The sequence below is a fragment of the Diceros bicornis genome, chromosome 19, assembly GCF_020826845.1.
Source record: "Diceros bicornis minor isolate mBicDic1 chromosome 19, mDicBic1.mat.cur, whole genome shotgun sequence".
NCBI classification, from domain to species: Eukaryota; Metazoa; Chordata; class Mammalia; order Perissodactyla; family Rhinocerotidae; genus Diceros; species Diceros bicornis.
Genome location: NC_080758.1, coordinates 32,136,360 through 32,154,783, shown reverse-complemented (window position 1 = coordinate 32,154,783; position 18,424 = coordinate 32,136,360). Strand labels below are relative to the sequence as shown.

The following is an 18,424-nucleotide window of genomic DNA, read 5'->3' as shown; positions in this document are numbered from 1 at the left end:
CACTACTTCACTATTGGCGTCCCCTCTTGTGAGGTACCAGCAGACCATGGCTTCACCTTGAGCATAAATGCTTTATTGTCACCTTATGGTTCTCAGGCAGGTGGGGTTGTTGCATGTCATGGTTGGAGGGAGGTGCCTGACATTTCATACTCGGGGAATGAAAATCACTCTGCCATGGGTGGGCAGGGAATGTCCTAATGGCACATTGAGTTGACGGCAGAGCTGGGACCAGCCCTCCTTGCTCCCTGTCCTCTCCCAGCCCCCGCACTGCCCTCCTGTGGCTGGGATAGGGTGCAAGTGGGTCATCCATAGGCTGCCCTTGGGGCCTTCCCAGATGGGTCATTTGTCCTGAAGGAAAGGCCCCCCAGCATGCTGCCCCCATCCTCTCATAAGTGCCTGCACCCTATACCCTCCTCATTAGTCTGCTACTGCCCTTTCTACAATTAAGTCATACTAGGGTGGTCAGTACCACACCCAGGAAGGGCCTACAACCCCTGTCCTTCTAGGGTCAGCTTCCAGTCATTTTTCTGTGGCACAGGGCTGCTCTGCCCCACCTCCCTGTGCATGCCGAGCCCATCAGTCAGTGCAGTCGGCCCTTTGGGCCCAGGCCTTGCACAACCTCCTTCCTCCTGCTGCCCCTCCTGCTGCGGCCTTGGCCTCTCCCAGCTGCCGCCACCCCCACCCCCACCCCGAGTTCAGTCCAAGGCTGTCTTCTGGTGTATTCTGCTTTCGGGGTCACGTGCTCCCTGTGGGCACGGCGTCTTACAATCCCCTTCTAAGTCTCCTTGACCTCAGTCCTTGGCAGGGCCCTTCAGCCTTCAAGTCAGTGGATGAGGGCCCAATCCCAAAGCCACAGTCTCTGGATGTGTCCCCACCTATCCTGCGACCTCATCTCCCCGGGCAGGAGGGTGGGGAAAGGGGCGATGACTGAACAAGCAGCTGCGCCTACCCCAGCCGGCTCCCCAGGGCCCGGACCGAAAGAGGGCGGGGCCTGCAAAGGGTGGGCTGGCACCGCGCCCGCGCGCCCTCAATTGGAAAGAAAGTCGATGGCGGCGCGCACGGAGCGATTGGTGCTGACGTCGACGGCGGTGACCTTGATCTCGGTGTCGCCAAACTGCATGGCGGCGCGGATCTCGCGGCGGCCAGGGGGCGCGCCGGTGGCGTCGGGGTCGGCGGGCTCGAGCTCCAGGCTCAGCGCGCCGCACTTGCGCACGCCCGGGTCGGTGATGAAGCGCGCGTCCTCGGCGGCGCAGCAGTACAGGTTGATGAGCACGCGCCGCTGGCCCGGGCGCGCCGGGCAGTAGCTGCGCCGCACCTCCTCGCCCAGGGCCACCGACTGCTCCGCGGCCACGAAGCGATCAAAGACGTCGGTGCACCAGCGGCGGCCGTCGCGAACCAGCAGCTTGTCGGGCGGGTGGCGGCCAGCCACGAAGCGGTTGAGCACGCCCACGCCGTAGGTGAGCGGCGAGCGGCGCACCCGCACCACGCCCGGCGCCTGGCCGAACAGCACCGCGCCTTTGAGGATGGTGAGGCCCACGTCGTGCGGGACCACCACGCGCAGGCCGCGGGCGCCCAGCGCCGTCTGCACCGCGTGCTGCAGCACGGCCGACTCGGCGAAGCCGCCCACCAGAAACAGCAGTTTCACGTCCTGCACCTCGGGCCGCGCCAGCAGCGCCTCTGCAGGACAGGGTGGAGGGTGGGGGTAGGAGAAGAAAGAAAGGGGAGGAGAGAGAGCACGGGCCGCTGAGGCCACCACTACGCGGCCACTGGCACCTCCCCTCCGTCCGCCAGTACCCTCCTGTCAACTAGAAACTAGCCATTTCACTGTAAAACGATAGCCCCGTTCTGATGAAGAACACTGAGCGCTTTCATTGAGGGCTCCCGGCAGTCCTCATGGGCTCTACCTCCCCAACACTCTACCCCTCCTCACACACACAGCGTGAAGGGCGTGAGATAAAAATGCAGTTACACGTATTAAATGCCTACTGCATGCAAGACATTGTGTTCACGCTCTAGATACTTCAGCTCATTTAGATTCCTATGATAACAGATTTGGGAACCCAATACTAACATCTCATTTTACAAATGGGGAAACTGAGGCACCAGAGATTCTTTGATTTGGCGAGACTACTCATCATCCCTCCTAGCTCTTAATCCCCACCGCACTGCCTCCACCAGGTGTTCCAGATGACTCTGGGTCTCATTCCAGTGTATGGCTGTGTGGAGGTTTCCAGGCACTAACGGGAAATTATTCCCGCATCGGGGTGTGTATGTGGGGGTGAATAGGGGACCCAAGCTCAGGCGCTCACCTATATGCTGGATGATCCCGCTGACCGTGGGCTGAAAGAGATCGTTCATGGCCTCGCAAGACATCCTGAGCATTCCCTGTGAGGACCACTTCACGAAGTTGACGCTGTAGATGGTGAAGGGGGCACAGGCGCATGGGTCACGGTCCGGGGTTCTGCCCCTGCTCCAGCCCGATGTGCCTGGCACCGACTGCACATTGTGTGTTATCCCAACCCCATTCTCTCAGGGCCTTTAGCCGCCGGCCTGCTCCAGTTCCAGGCATGAGGTCCCAGGAGAGAAGCCTCTCTGTGCTTCCGGGAGGGGAGGAGACAGATGTCGGCCCTTCCCCCGGGGCTCAAGATTCTCTTGCCCCAGTTCCGGCTGCGGATTCCGGCTGGGGTACTCATGCCCCTCCCTCTGCCGCTGGAGCTGGCACGTGTGCGCGGGGCGGATCAGGTGGAACCACACTGCCCCCTGGGGGCCACGCCCTCCCTTGCAGGGGCGTTCCCCATCCGCAAACTCTGCCTGAGCCGGCGGTCCCCGGGCCCACCTGCTCCTGCGCAGGGCCGTCTCCACGTTGTGGCCTCGCTGCTTGCGGTAGAAGTCGATGAAGGAGAAGGGCAGCGAGATGTTAAGCGCCCCCGCACGGTGCGGGCCTGCGGTGCGTTTGCGGGCCTCGAAAGCGATGGTCAGATCCACCCAGGCTGCCGGCCGTTGCCTTTTGAAGGTGGCAATGAAGTCCTCGCCGAAGATGCGGCCCAGCAGCTGTTCGAAGGCCAGGTCCACGCCCACCGCGCCATAGGGGCCGCCTGGAGTGGGGCAGGGGGCGAAGGGGCGTCAGCGCCGACTCCGCCGCCAGGGGGCGTTGGTGGGGCCCGGGCGTTCGAGTTACCAAGGGCGCTGCCTGGCTACTCACCCGACGCCTTGTAGAGCTCCTTGAGAGTGCCATGGGGCTGCTCCAGCTGGTGCACGGTCAGGTCCACTGTGCCTCCCCCACAGTCTGCCACCACGTAGCGGTCTCCTGCAGCGATGACCGTAAGCAGTGACCACACACTCGTGGCCTGCCTTGCACCCTTAGCTCTGAGCCCCCTCCAAACTCAGCCAGCCTCCAGCGCTGCCCCAGGTCCTGAACCCTGCCCGCCCGGGCCTGGGGGTGGGCCGTAAGGGGCTTCAGGTGCTTGAATCTCAGTCCACCGGGTAGGAGCGCAAAGTGTGTGTGTGTGGGGAAATGGTTCCAGGACTCTGCAACTCAATCCGCGGAGAATCCCCGGGAAGAGTGGGAGTTAGGGGCGCGGCTGTGAGTGGGGTGGGGGTGTAGGTGACTGTGAGGGGACTGCCGGGTTAGGTACCGCTGATGGAGGAAGAAGGGGCAGGGTTTCTAGGGGCTGGAGCCGACTTCACGAATGTTCCCTTCCCCCCTATTAGTGTATGGTGCCCCGAAGGGCCCAAGAAATATCCCTCCATCTCCCCCTCCCCCCACCTGCTTGCAGCTCTGCCCACAGCTCTCCGACGCCCGACTCCACCAGGAACGTGCGGCTGTGGCGGGACCTTCGCAGGTGCTCGCGGGCTAGGAGTTGAGGGACAGCGGGACAGTGAGAAGGAGGTGCCTCAGCTTCCACGCTCAACCCCCATCCTCCCGCCAACGCCCTCCCTGAGTATCTGGAGCAGCCAGTGCTGCTGAAACCCCTGCTCCACTCCTAACTGGGAGAGCACAGTGCTGAACCCGAAGGGTCCAGAGAACCCCATCGGGCAGTCGCAGGCGCGGTAACCAACAGGTAAGGGGATACTTCTGGCCGCAGGGCCTTCCCTTAACGCAGGGTGGCTCAGGCCATGGCAAAGTCAGGGTTAGGAGGGTTTGGAGGAGCTGGGGGGGGGCGGTCTTGGGGGATCCAGGCAGCTCAGGACTTGGGCCCTCTCCCTGTCACAGGAGATGGCATCTGGGAAGGTGACCAAGGTTGACCATAGCTGCCTTGGTGCCTGGTCCTGGCAGCAGTAGCTTGGGGCTGATGGGGGGTGGGGAGGACAGCTGATGTGCCAGGAGGGGAGGGGCAGCTGATTCAGTGGCTGTTTAAGGGAAAGCTCTCGAAGACCCCCCTCTTCAGTTCAGAGTCGGGGCTGAATTCCTCCTTTGTCCCAAGCACCTCCCCCCAAGGGACGCTGTCTTCCCCATCCTCAGACTCAGGGCTGGGCTAAGTCCTACTGTCTTCACAAAGTGCTCCCTTAGGACAATGTGAAATCTCCGTCCTCAGACTGGGCTCTCCCAGGTCAGGACTGTGCCTCTTCCTTCAGACTGAACTCCACCAGGGATGCTTCTGCCCTCTCAGATTGGGCTCCTCCAGGGTGAGGTGGCCTCCCCTTCATGCTGGACATGGCTGAGCTTCTGGCCGCCGTGACCCTCTGACCTTCCAAGGGCAGCTATCTCCAAGCCCACCACGGGGCAGTGGCCCTGGGGGCAGCTCACCCTGCCGGAAGCTGGAATCGATGGAGCGGCGCCCACCCAGGCGCCCACTGCCTGGGGCCCGGCTGCTCAGGTCCACAAGCTGGTGCAGACGCAGCTTGCGGCAGTAGACAGAGGCGGCCTCAGGCTCCAGGGCAATGAGTAGTTGCTCTGCATCCTCTCTTGACACCAGGCCAGCCTGGGGATGGGTGGTGGGCAGGGCCAGGGAGAACCATGGATCAAGCATCACACCTAAGATGGCACCCCAAGGCAGGCAACTGGGGCCTGTGGGGCTCCCACCTCCTCCCCATCACACCCCACCCATGCTAGCCCTCTCAGGCCCCTCCATGCTGCACAAATTTGGAGCTGCCTCACAGCCTCCCTGTGACCAGGCTGGGGAGGGACATAGCCATGGCCAGGGACGTCATGAGGCTGCCCAGCAGGCAGAGACCCTAGACAGAGTGAAAACCTAGAGAGCCTGGGATCTGCCCCTCAGAGCTGCCCAAGGTGGCCCGGGCTGCGGCAAGGTCCCCTTCACAGGCGCAGGGCTGCCCAGCTGAGCACTGGCTGAAGGTGTTAGCGGCGACTCTAGCACAGTATGTGTGTTGGGGTGTAATGGCCAGACCATCAATCAGAGGAGATGGTGGGGGGTCCCCTTTGGCTCACTGAACCTTTTCCTCCACCAGGCTGGTGTCAGGCAGTGGCCACAGGCCTCCCCACTCCCAGAAGTTTCTTCCCAGGGAATCTGATATAGGAGGAAAGAAACTCTTAACAGTGAAATTCTAGGCACCAACACAGGCCAGTCGGGGGGAGAAAACCACTTGGGATCTGTTACTTCATGCACAGGACAGAGGATCCCTATAGGAAGTACTTCATGGTTTTGTGGGATTCCCCAGATTCTGATCAGGTGGGGGATGTGGATGGGTGGGTATTGAGACTTCCTGCCCAGGGCCAGCCCTTCCTGAGCTGGCAGCCAGGGAAGAGTGTGGGAGGAAGCAGGGTGGGTAAACCAGCAGGGGGGCACTAGGGTGGGGTGTTTGTTCTGGCTGGGCACAGCCTTTCTTTCATCCTGGTCTCTGCAGGGGAGATGCCCACTAGGCTCAGGTTAGTTCCTTCCAGTGACAAGCGTAGGCACCTGCAGATCTGGCACCTGGGGCATGCCTGGCCCGCTGGTGTGTGTGTGGAGGTTGGGGGCCCTGGTATCCTCCAAGGGGGTGCACAGGCAGGCCTGAGATTCCTTTTGGAGGTCTTAGGATGCCCCACAAGGCCCCAGGAGCAGGACTACGCAACGAGTCTTGCTCTGGGAGTCTGTGCCCTCCCGCCCCCCGTCTCCACTGAAGAGGGGATGCCTGAGCTGCGCCTCCCCTTTCTCCAGACGTTTGGGCATCTCTTATGGTAGCAAGCCCACCAAACATTAGCCAAAATCACCTCCCTTCATAGTTTCATAGTCTTATTTCCACTGTTCAAGAACTTACAATGGTTGGGGCTGTGGTGGTGGTGCAGTTCCTGAAAATATTGATGCCGGCTGAAGTGGATGTGCTTGGCCCCCTGCCCAGGGGCCAACAGTTGCCCCCGTCTCTGGAGAACTGCCCTCAACCGAATGGGAACCACCTCACTTGGAGAGATTCCCCAAACTCGCCCAGCAACCAGTGACAGACTGATACGGATGTACAAAAAGCCAGCCCCCTTGCCTCACAGTGGCCAACTCTGGGGTACAAGTCTCCCTCCAGAGCTCTCCATGGAATCAGGCTGAGGCTTCTCCAGTTGAGACCACATCCTTCTCAGTTCTTGCTCCTCTCCTGCTTCCCTCACTCCCCTTTCTCCTGAGTGTTCTTCTTCAATAGACCAGGTGCACAAGAATCCCCATCTTGGGCTCTGCTTTTAGAAAACCTGACTTAAGACACTGGCTAAACTGGCCTGGGCTGTGCCACTTGTCCCTCTGCTCTCTGTTCCTGCAGGCTCACCCCCTCTCCCAGTGGCAATAACCCTCCAAAACGCCCAGCAGGGGAAGGCCGAGGTCTTTACACAATGACTCTGTGGTCCCAAGGGTGGTGGGTGAATGAGGGTATAGGGCCATCCCCAGGGCCCTCCTGAGCAACAGCCCCTGCTCTGCCTGCGTGTCCTCACCAGGTAGGCAGCCTCCCGCATGAACTGCTTGGCCGGCTGTTTCCAGATGGCGGGCACCGTCAACACCCAGCGCACAGTATCCTTCTCTGGCAGCAATGGGCACTGCTCCCTCAGCTCCTGGAGCAGGAGGAGGCAGTGAGGGAGGGGAACGGCTGGCTTGGGTTCAGGGCGGGTGTCTTCAGCCCTCTGGGAGCCGGAGGAACTAGTCAAGCCTCAAGAAGGACTTCCCAGCTGAGCTGGAAGTATCCCTAATACTTCCCCTTCCCCCAACACTGTGGCCAATGCAGGCTCTACCAGATAGGAAGGCAGGGTATTGGAGATGACCTCTGACCTCTGACAGTGGCTACCCATCGGATGGAGAGGGGATGGGCTGAGAGGAAAGGATGGGCCTGGGGGTTCCCCGCCCTAGTCGGTAGGGATGGGGCCCGCAGCGCACCTGAAGGGCATGCTCCTTGAAGAAGCGCAGGGCATGGGCGAACACCTCCAGGGCAGGCATTTTCTTTCCATTTACTGCCTCTAGCTGGGTCTTCAAGGTGAGATCCTGGTGGGGACACAAGGTGATTCTGCAGGAGGCCATAGCTCTGCCCCCATTTCCTGACGACCTCTCTCTTAAAATCACCCCATTTCCTGGTGCTTCCCTTCTTTGGCATCGACGCACTCGCGCTCTAATCTCACTTTAGTTCTGTCCCCAGCCCCTCTCTTTAGTCCCGCCCCTCCTCTAACTCTAGCCTCACGTCTGAGCCCCGCCTCCATCCCGTCTTACTTCCGAGCTCCGCCCCCTCAGCCCCCTCTCCACCAGGCCCCTCCTCAGCTTTAGCTTTGCTCGCCTTCCATTAGCCCCGCCCCTTCCCCTCCTGGCCCCGCCGCCCTGGCTGGAGCCGGGTCCCGAGCCAGAATGTGACTCACCGTGGCGCTGTGGATCTTCATCTTGAACTTCTCGAAGTAGAGCCAGTCACGCGCTTCCTCAGGGTCCAGATCGTGGTAGTAATCGCGGGCAGTGTAGCCGAAGCTGTGAAAGGCCCCCTCCGGGGTCAGCAGCAGGCAGGTGGGGGTCTTCTGGTGGGCCACACCTGGGTCCCCGCCCTCCCATTTCCTGCGGAGGCACAGGGCTGTCAGTGTGGTCAGCGGCAACGCTCCCTTCCAGGGGTTGGGTGCTGGCTCTGGGACCAGCAATGTGACCTTGGGCAGGCCACTTAGCCTCCCCAAGCCTAGTCTTCCCATCTGTAAAATGGGAATAATAATAGTACCTACACCTCTTAGTGTTCTTGTGAAGATGGTGCTTGGCATCCACTTAAATCTCCATCAATGGGATCCTTTACCCATGGGGCCACAGGTCCCATCTGATATTCTCAGCTCCTGCTCCCTCCCATGAGGTACACCATTTGCCCTCACTTCCCTGTACCCTTAACAAACAGCAGCGGGCCGTCATCTACCTGCCTGGGTCTGGCCTGCTGATGTGTCTCTCCAGGACCCTAGCAGAGCCCTTCTCCCAGTTTGCCCTCCTCTAGGGCATCTTCCACGGCCAAGCTCCTTCAATGATAACGATCATTCCTATCTGATGCACCTCAGCAGCTACACCCCAGTTGACTGCACCTCCAGCAGCCCCCCAAAACCTGAATGAGATTCCAAGCCTCCCTATCCACAGGCCCCATCCGGCCCTCCACCCAGAACTCCCTGCCCAGTTCACTAGCCTGGAAAATCCTTCCTCCCTTTCCTCTGCCTTCTCTGATGCCCTGATCCCTCTATGCCAAGCTCATCAGTGCAGCCTTTTGGGGAAGAAACCGGGAATCCAGGCAGGAGGAACAGCATGTGTAAAAGCTTAGAGGTGTGAAAGAGCAGGGAGAACCAGCTATAGATTGGCTCAATATCCAGCAGGAGAAAATACAGGAATGTTCAGGTCAGCTAAGGAAAAGCATCAAACACCATATCAGAATTCTGTCTTGGTGGGTTTTAAGTAGGGGAATGAAGAAGCATGACTACATTTGCATTTAGAAAGGCAACTGGTCCCCATGTAGCAATAGGCTGCAGGGGAAAGAGGATGGAGAAGGAAGGAGAAAGAACACCAGGGAGAAAGATATTGCAGCTGTCCAGGTGAGAGAGACTGGGGCTGAAGTTAGGGGTTGTGGCCGTGGAGAGAAGTGGATGGGTATTCCAGAGATATTAGAGAGACAGAAATGATGGGGCTTGGGGGCTGGTGGGGGTGGGAAGGCCTTAGAAGGAGACTAAGATGTTCCTCAGTTACTTCCTGTGACTGTCACCTCCACAGGACAGAGACAGTGTCCCTTCATGTGTCCTCGGCCACAGCATGGGGCCCAGCATGACCTCAGCTATGTGTGCTGACGAGGGTGCCAGCTGGGATGCCCTGCAGCTCCTAGAGCGCTATAAGTGCCCAGAGACTTTGCGGCCTCGCGTGGATGTAGAGGGAGCAGAGAAAGGGGAAGGACAGTCCAGGCTCACGCAGGTCAAGTCCCTTATATCTTTGGGACAGTGACCCTTCTGTCTGTCTCTCTTTCCACCCTTCTATCCAGCCTCCTAGGCCCTGGGGAGCCTCCCTGATCCCCCATCCCAGTCTAGGTTGGGAGCTTTGAGGTCTTCTACAGAGGTCTTCCACCTACTGGCTACAACCCCACTAAGATACATTCAAAGGATCAGGTCTTGAGGCCTGGAGAGGAGTGTCAAACTTTGTTCAAACAAAACTCAGCAACATTAGAATGGAATTTTTGAACATCTCTTTCATAACAACTGTATGGCTTTTCAACTCAGTTAACCCTCTGATCCTTCATTTCCTTGTTTTTCATTTGAGGTGTTGGACCTTGGAATCTACCTGGTAGAAATCCCAGCACAAGTTTCCAAGGAAAGATATTCATCGCAGCACTTTTTGTAATAGTGAAAAATTAGAGGAAAAAAACCCCTGAAAACTATCAAGAGAAGAATGGAGGGGCCAGCCCACTGGCAGAGCGGTTAAGTTTGCATGCTCCACTTCAGCAGCCTGGGGTTTGCAGGTTTGGATCCCGGGTGCGGACCAATGCACCACTTGTCAAGCCATGCGCTGGCAGCGTCCCATATAAAGTAGAGGAAGATGGTCACGGGTGTTAGCCCAGGGCCAATCTTCCTCAGCAAAAAGAGGAGGATTGGCAACAGATGTTAGCTCAGGGCTAATCTTCCTCACCAAAAAAAAAAAAGAAGAAGAAGAAGAATGGATAAATTATGACACACCTGTACTATGGAATACTATGCAACTGTTAAAAGACAGTGGTGGCTCTCTATGTATTGACATAAAACATCTACAAAATAGTGTTGAAAGTTTAAAATGAGGCAAGTTGTATGATATCCCACTTTTATTTAAAAAACACATATATGTGTGTATATATGTGTGTTTGTGTACAAGCCCAGAAAAAGATTTGTGTATTTTACTATGTTTGTTATATTTCAATAAAAAATTTAAAATTATAAACAAAGCCCAACAAGAGGATATGAATAGACATTTTTCCAAAGAAGATATACAGATGGCCAACAGGCACATGAAAAGATGTTCAACATCACTAATCATTAGGGAAATGCAAATCACAACTACAATGAGGTATCACCTTACACCCATCAGAATGGCTATAATATACAAGACAAAAAATAACAAACAAGGGAGAGGATGTGGAGAAAAGGGAACCCCCATACACTGCTGGTGGAATGCAAACTGGGGCAGCCACTATGGAAAACAATATGGAGATTTCTCAAAAAATTAAAAATACAAATACCATACAATCCAGCTATCACACTACTGGGTATTTATCCAAAGAACATGAATTCAACAATACAAAGAGACTTATGCACCCCTATTTTCATTGCAGCATTATTCATGATAGCCAAGATGTGGAAGCAACCCAAGTGCCCATCAACTGATGAATGGATAAAGAAGATGTGGTGTATATATATACACAATGGAATACTACTCAACCATAAAAAAAGACAAAATCATCCCATTTGCAACATGGATGGACCTTGAGGGTATTATGTTAAGCAAAATAAGCCAGACAGAGAAAGATAAACACTGTATAATTTCACTCATATGTGGAATAAAAACAAACACATCGATAAGGAGAAGAGATTAGTGGTTACCAGAGGGGAAGGGGGTGAGGGGGAGGTCAAAAGGGGTAAAGGGGCACATATATATAGTGACAGATAAAAACTAGACTATGGTGAGCAAGATGCAGTCTATATAGAAACTGATATATAATAATGTACACCTGAAATTACACAATGTTATAAACCAATGACCTCAATAAAATAAATTTTTTTAAAAAAAGCAAAAAAGCCCAACATTTCCTGTAGAGGGCAGAGGGCTGCTCCAATTGAGGCTGGGAGCCCAGCCCTGGGGCCAATCCTCCAATCTTTTGCGCCAGCGGGGAGCCCCAGACTAGGAGTGGACAGAGCACTGAGGAGACCCCATGTCTCCTCAGTGACGGTACTGCTGGGACCAGACCTATCCCAGGGTGTGAGGACTCCCCTGACCAATCTCCTAGCCCAGCCGCCCTCACCTCATCATGTGGATGGCCTCAGGGTCACTGGCAAAGCTGAAGGCATAGCCACTGGATGTGGTGCCGAAGTCGATGGCCACCACCACAGAGAAGGGGGCCTGCTGGGGGGCTCGGGCTTCAGGCTTCTGCAAACAGAACCTAGAGTCAGGTTGCAGCCCACAGGGCCAGGCTGATGCATGTGGGAGCCCCTCCCCTCTGCTGGCTGTGGTCCAGACCAGCCCTGGGCTGCCCGCACCTGCCTGCGTGCCTGGGCTCCCCTTCCCTCCCAGGCTCCAGGCTGAGCCCTGAAGTTGCCAACTGCTCAGAAAGAAAGCCCACGGCCTCTCAGGTAGCCCCGTGCAGTTTTTGGCTCAAGCTCCTGCTTTCCTGCTTCCGGTTCTCTGCCCACCTTCTGCCTGCACTGCCTCAGCCCCACCCCCACCTCACACCATTTCACAGTCTGGCACCAGCCTGGGCCCAGCTGGGAGCAATTTTGCTACTTCGGGTTGCTTCATAGCACATGGACCTGTGTATATTTGACCCTCTTGCTCTTTGTGGCACAGTGACACAACCAGACTCTGTCCGGTTTTGTGGCAGAGAAGAGAGGCCCCACACACGTGCCCAGAGTGGTCCCTACCTTCTCCCAGGCCAGGCTGGGGCTCCCTGAGAAGAAGGGGGTCCTCTAGGGGGGATCACTAGGGTGAGGCCATTCTGGGTGGGGTGACCCGGGAAGCTTGTGGGAGAGTTATGTCCTGGATACTTCAGGCTAGTGGTTTCCAAAGTATTTCTTAGTAACACATCTCCTCTTCCCCAGATATACCTTGTATTGAGGTGAGGCTGGCCTCCCACCCCTGCAACTCTGGGAGGCCTAGTGCTCTGAGGACCTGGAAAAACCACATGCTCGGAAGTACACCTGCCCTAGGCAGGCTCCCTGCAATGGCCCCTGGACATCATCCTGGAGGGGGCTCAAGTCAGTAGAACTGTTACCCCAGTAGAACTGTCCAAGGTCACCTGAGGCTACCCTTCTGGGAGAACATGACTGGAGTGTGCAGGGGCAGGAGGCACGGTGCCACCCCCAGCCCACCCCAGCCTGGCCCCTGCCCCTGCTCTCTGGAGCACTACCCCCATCCACGGCACCCAGCCACCCACCACCCAGATCCCTGCTCTGGGCTTACTGGAGACTGTGAGGGTGTGAGGGGGGCAATGCCACAGCTTTCCTGGGTCCTCGGGGAGCCGGGTGGGCTGGGCACTGGGGACTGCTCAGGGCTGGAGCCTGCAAAGAGAAGGCAAGTCATTCTGCACAATCAGGGTGGGGTCGGCGGCTGGGCCCCAGGCTGGGGAGGTGCTCCATCAGTCCTTGCTAGGCCAAGGCTCGGGGCACCCGGCTGTGGAAGGGGGTGTTGGGGAGAGGGCAGGAAGGACACGACTGAGAAGAGGGGAGTGGTGGCTGAGGGCCTGTTATTGGTTAGAGGCGACCTAACTCTGGAGGGTGACCCATGCTTCACCTGGGGACTCACAGTCTCCCCAGCACCTCTCAGACATATGGGGGGAGGGGAGAGACAGAGAAGCATTGTGGGAGATGGAGTCCAGAGATAGGAGGGCGGGAGAGATGGGGCAGGTGAGCTCCTGGGGTAGGGTTAAGGGTGGAGAAACCAAAAAAGGTGGGGGAACTACATACCTAACTGAGTGGGAGGTGAGGCTGCTCCCCTCCCCCCTGAAGCTCAGCCACATGGTTCTAATCAGAACCTGAGAGAGTCGCCCCCCTTGCCCTTCCCAAGGGCCACAGACAGGCCCAGCTGGCTGCCTGGTGAGGATCAAGGGGTTCAGCACCTCTCCCAGCCCAGCCCTGAGCTGAGGGGTGTCCAGAACACTAGAAGTCGAATTCCAAGCCCCCTGCCCCCAACAACACACATACACCTGGAGTCAACGTTTGGGGGCAGGAGACCCCACTGAGATCCTCTCACAGGCCCAGGACTGACTGGACCTCTAGTGGGAGGAAGCAGTGCAGGCCCCAGAAGGCAGCCCAAAGCCTGGCTTAGAAGCTCAGGCAGCTCCAAGGGCAGGAGGGCCTGCCTGGCTGGACATCCCCCAGGTGTGGGCTGGCGGCTGGTCACCACCACTGGGCTTTGCTAAGGCCCTTGTAAGGGATACTGGGGCTGCCCTGAGATTCATGCAGGGGGACAGGGAGGCTGATGGGGTCTGGCGTGAAGACCCATGGACAAATCAAACAGGTCTGTCTGGTTTCAGGCCGAGCCAGGGCAGGGGCCTGTGCTCCCTCAGCCGCAGCCGTGAGGCCCTGACAGGTCCCAGCACCCCATCCCCAGCCTTGGGGTACCCCGGGAACACATGCGAGGGGCCAGGCATGAGGGGGACTCTAGGAAGTGCATGGACAGGCTGGAGTCTGTCTTAAGGTGCTGGAGGGGCAGGGACATGGTGGTCACACTCTCAGGGCTCCTTTTTGTCAGGCGGCCAGCACAGGCTTGGGCTCTGCCACCAGCTCCAGCTCCAGAGGCCAAGTTGCTGTGGCTTGAGCCTGGGAAGAGAGGCAGGAAGGAAGGCCCAGCCCGCCAGATCTTTGTGAGTGGACTTCCTGAGGAGTGTCCCTCCTCCCTCCTGGCCTCCCACTCCTGCAGAGAACCCACTGCCTGCTCCCAGACCAGGCCACAGACAGACACGCATGCACACACAGAATTCTGTGCATGCATACCCACCTGCAGACACGCACACTCTCACACAAGGTCCTGTCCACTCAGACCTGCCCACAAGCAGACACACACACAGACACACACACACTCACACCAGGTCCTCTGCACACAGACCCTGCACAAAACACATGCACACGAATACAGCACCATGCACACAGACCCGCCCTGCACACACACACACACACACACACTCATAGACACACAGGGGGTCCCGTGAACAGACTTGCCCTTGTGAGCACGTGCACACACACACACACACACACACTCACATACACAGTCCTTAGTGCATCAACCCTCCCTGCACGTGCACACACACACTCACAGAATGGCACTCAGGAGCCTCGGTTGGGAGAGGTCCCCCTGGGCAGATCAGCGGTGGGTCTCAGTGCCGGGGCGAGTGGGGTGGCGGGTCAGGGCAGAGATGGGGGGGGTCTTACCAATGTACAGCCCCTGCAGGCCCATCTCCGGGACAGCCAGCATCTCTGCAGGCCCCGTGGCTGTGGACAGGAACAGACAAGCAAAATGGCAGTTATTTGTTCCTTTGTTCCCTCACTGAATGCTTAATTTTATTTATTTACTTTTGGCTGGAGTCCTTTGAAGCAAATCCCAGACATCAATGTTGTTTCACCTACAAATTCTACAGTTTGTCTCTCCAACAAAGACTTTCTTAAAAACATCATCACAACACCATTATCATGTCTAGCAAAATTAACAGTAATTCCTTAATCTCATCTAATGCTCAGTCCCACAGTCCCAGCTTGTCTCAAAAATGTCTTTTTTTTTTTTTTTTCTGTGAGGAAGATCAGCCCTGAGCTAACATCTGCCTATCCTTCTCTTTTTGCTGAGGAAGACTGGCCCTGGGCTAACCACCCATGCCCATCTTCCTCCACTTTATATGGCTTCCTGCACTTTATATGGGACACCGCCACAGCATGGCCTGACAAGCGGTGCGTTGATGTGTGCCTGGGATCCGAACCCACGAACTCCGGGCCACCGCAGCGGAGCACGTGCACTTAAGCGCTTGCGCCACCGGGCCGGCCCCTCAAAAATGTCTTTTCAACAGTTGCTTTGTGGGAATCAGGATGCTCCTAAATGTTTTCAGGTACCTACTCTGTGCCAGGTGGTGGGGAACATCAGTGACCAGAGAGACAGAGTTCCTGCCCCAGGGGCCCACAGCCTGGTGGGGACACCGTTCATAATCAAGACAATCACACAAGTGAATTTGAGATTACAAACGATGCTGTGAAGGTCACTGCTGGATACAAGCGGGGCCAAATGGGGAACACGGTAAGGCTGGAGAGAGGCCCTCATGGACTCTATTTTAGAGTTGGTTTTATATGAAAGGCAACAGCAAATCTTGAAAGGTTTGAGGTGGCAGAGTGGGGGTGGGGGCAGGACTAAATTTGCGTTTTCAGAAGTCCCTCTGGTCGCATGGGAGCGTGGATTAGTGGGGCAACACGGAAGCAGAAGCCCAATTGGGGCTCCAAGCGACAGATGATGGTGGTGGCTGTGTCCCTTGAGAAAGAAGTGGAGACACTTAAGAGACACAGGTTAAAACCGACAAGGCTGATGAGGGGGTGGCTGGATTGGATAGGGGAGGTTAGGAAGAAGAAGGTGTCAAGGAAGACGTGGTCTGGTTCAAGCTAGGAGAGAAATGCTGAGATGGAGAATACTGCAGAAGGGCAGGCTGGCGGGGGAAGGGGGCAGTGTTCTGGGTGCAGTTGTGAAACTGCTGAGAGAACATACCAAGGAGCCAGACGCCATGTGATCTCAAGGTCAGAGAGAAAGCTGAGGTGGAGATGTGCATTTGGGAGTCATTGTCACGGGAGGCTCGGCAGAGAGCAGAGAAGCTGCGTGTGAAGGCTGCCTAGAGGAGACGAAACGCCTGCCATGGTTTCATGAAGATCTCCCTAAGAGGAGGGCGTGAAGCTAGATGCCTATGGGAGTTTGTCAGACGACTGGAAACACCTTATTTTAATGGCAGGCATCTCGGTGGAATGATGGAGATGGGGTGGGAGTCAGGTAAGCCTAGGCGAGGAGCCAGCACAGGGTGAGAGAATGGACCTAGCGCTTCTGAGAAGCTTGACTAAGACCAGGAGCTGATGTGAGGGCAGTAGCTGGAGGAACATAAAGCAAGGAGAGGCAGAGGTTTTCTTTTCCAAGATGGGAGGAACTTGAGCTTGTGTCTGTGAAGTTCTGGGGGCCAGGCTGGAGGCAGCGTCCTCCAGGTCATCAACAGCTTTGTTACTCAGTGTGGTCTCAGGACAGCAGCACTGGGCCCCCTGGGAGCTTGTTAGAAATGCAGAATCTCAGGCCCTGCCCTGGGTCTGCTGTCAGAACTTGCATTTTAACAAGATTCCAGGTGGTTCGCTGCACAGTAAAGTTTGAGAAGTGCTGCTCAATGTGTCCCTGGGCCAGTCTTCAGATCACCAATGCTCCTGTCCTCACCTGTGGGCCTGGCTGCCCCCCTAAACAAAGGTGGGGGCTTCCCAGAGCCCACTCCCTCTCTGTAGCCAGTGGCCCAATCAGGAAGTTTGGCTAACAGAACACAGGCAGACACAGAGCTGGGCATTGTCACACCCATACATACACATGTACACACTCTCGCTCATGCACAGTTCACACAACCTAGCCTTGTCGTGGACACCAGACATGTCCAGGATACTCCTCCATGGCCAGTACCATGGAGATTTTCAGACACACCCAGTCCTGCTGTCACTGGAGCCTCACAGTTGGATGCCCAGGAATCAGAATCAAGGGGAAGATAGAAGCTGGCCGTGGACACTCCTAGAGCAGCGAGGTGATGCTGAGAAAAGGAAAGCAAATAGAGGGGTGTACGGCCTTGAGAGCCAGGGACACGAGCCCAGCTCAGGGTGATGGAGTGGCACACTGGAGGTGGTTCCCACCTGCTCGCAAGAGCTGATTCTGTGCATCTCTTCCCAATTCTGCATTCACTGACATCACACTGGTAGCTTGAAATCAGCCCTGGTGGGAGCATTTACACCACAGAAATTGGCGAACACTACAAATTAGGTTTTTCTCTCTCTTGGAGAGTTGATAGTAAAACATGGACCAGCACACCACTGGATCAAGGCCACAAGGGAAAAGCTGGCAGCCGTATTTGTACATTGTTTCCATTCTTCAGCAAAAATTTATTGAGCATTTCTTTGTGTCAGACTCTGGCTAAGTGCTGGGGAAACACAAGGTTGAATGAATGAATGGATTTTTCGGACTTAATCTATTGTATTTGGAGGAGAAACAATTTAGAACCACCAGGAAAAAAAGACTCAGGAGCCATCAATCTAAGCTGGATTCCACAACCATACCTTGCGCCTATAATCTCCCCAGCTCCCTGCAACAAGGCCACTTATCTCCCATCTCTGAGAGTGTGATGCACTGGGTGTCCCTACACTGGGGTCTTGGGACTGGCAAGGGTCTAGTATGGCACCTGGCTGACATGCATCATGTCACCTCTCTGTGTCTCAGTGCCTTTCCTGTAAAATGGGTCACACAGGGGGCTTGTAAGGACCTACAAGTCCAGGTAAAGAAGGTGGTTGATAAAGGCAGGGAGTTGGCCAGATATGAGCAGTGTTCTTTCTCTTCAGGATGTGATTCTGAATTTTCTTTTGTTAGAAGTTTTTGGTCTTACTGAGACTTTTATTCTAGTCACTCTGAGTTCTGGAGGGAGGGAGGACCTGAATCAATTGTGTTAAAGAAGGAGGATCCTGGGCCAGCCCCGTGGCTTAGCGGTTAAGTGTGCGTGCTCCGCTGCTGGCGGCCCGGGTTTGGATCCTGGGCGCGCACCGACGCACTGCTTCTCCGGCCATGCTGAGGCCGCGTCCCACATACAGCAACTAGAAGGATGTACAACTATCACATACAACTATCTACTGGGGCTTTGGGGGAAAAAAAAAGGAGGAGGATTGGCAATAGATGTTAGCTCAGAGCCAGTCTTCCTCAGCAAAAAAAGAGGAGGATTAGTATGGATGTTAGCTCAGGGCTGATCTTCCTCACAAAAAAAAAAAAAGGAGGATCCTACTGATTCCCTGAGAGGTGGAGGTAGAAGAGGGCGGTGGCTACGGCCGACCTGTAGGTCTTTGGGACACCCCTCATGTGCGTACATGCCCACACACCCAGACACATTTAACGGGAACGCTGACCATGGGGCTCAGGACAGCCTCAGCTCCCAAAAGTTGTGTCTGGGCAGAGTCCACAGCTGGAAATGGGGAGAAGTAGACTCCCATCCCAGGGACCCACTAATTTCAGAGCGGTAATGTTTATGGGTTTGAGAATAATTGGGTGGGGCAGTTTGATTTACACAGTAAGTAACTTCGTTTCCTGGCTACAAGCACATGCCA

At 56.1% G+C, this 18,424-nt stretch overlaps 1 protein-coding gene across 1 annotated transcript; it reads right to left on the bottom strand.

The window, feature by feature from the left end:
- Positions 1–721: 721 nt before the first annotated feature.
- Positions 722–14,836, bottom strand: HSPA12B (heat shock protein family A (Hsp70) member 12B). The gene is made up of 12 exons (XM_058563125.1): positions 14,504–14,836; positions 12,537–12,634; positions 11,383–11,507; positions 7,757–7,943; positions 7,287–7,391; positions 6,851–6,967; positions 4,748–4,922; positions 3,767–3,853; positions 3,203–3,307; positions 2,837–3,095; positions 2,310–2,413; positions 722–1,677 (listed from the first exon to the last, which is right to left on the bottom strand). Exons 1-12 carry the CDS (start codon positions 14,544–14,546, stop codon positions 1,028–1,030), a joined length of 2,055 nt encoding a protein of 684 aa, XP_058419108.1. The 5' UTR covers positions 14,547–14,836; the 3' UTR covers positions 722–1,027.
- Between the last annotated feature and the right edge of the window lie 3,588 nt (positions 14,837–18,424).

Coding starts and splice junctions, on each gene's coding strand:
- HSPA12B (XM_058563125.1), bottom strand. CDS start 14,546: ATGCTGGCTGTCCCGGAGATGGGCCTGCAGGGGCTGTACATTG. Junction 11,508..12,536: donor TCACACCCTCACAGTCTCCA/GTAAGCCCAGAG, acceptor TTCTGTTTGCAG/AAGCCTGAAGCCCGAGCCCC. Junction 4,923..6,850: donor TGCGGGAGGCTGCCTACCTG/GTGAGGACACGC, acceptor ACCCATCCCCAG/GCTGGCCTGGTGTCAAGAGA.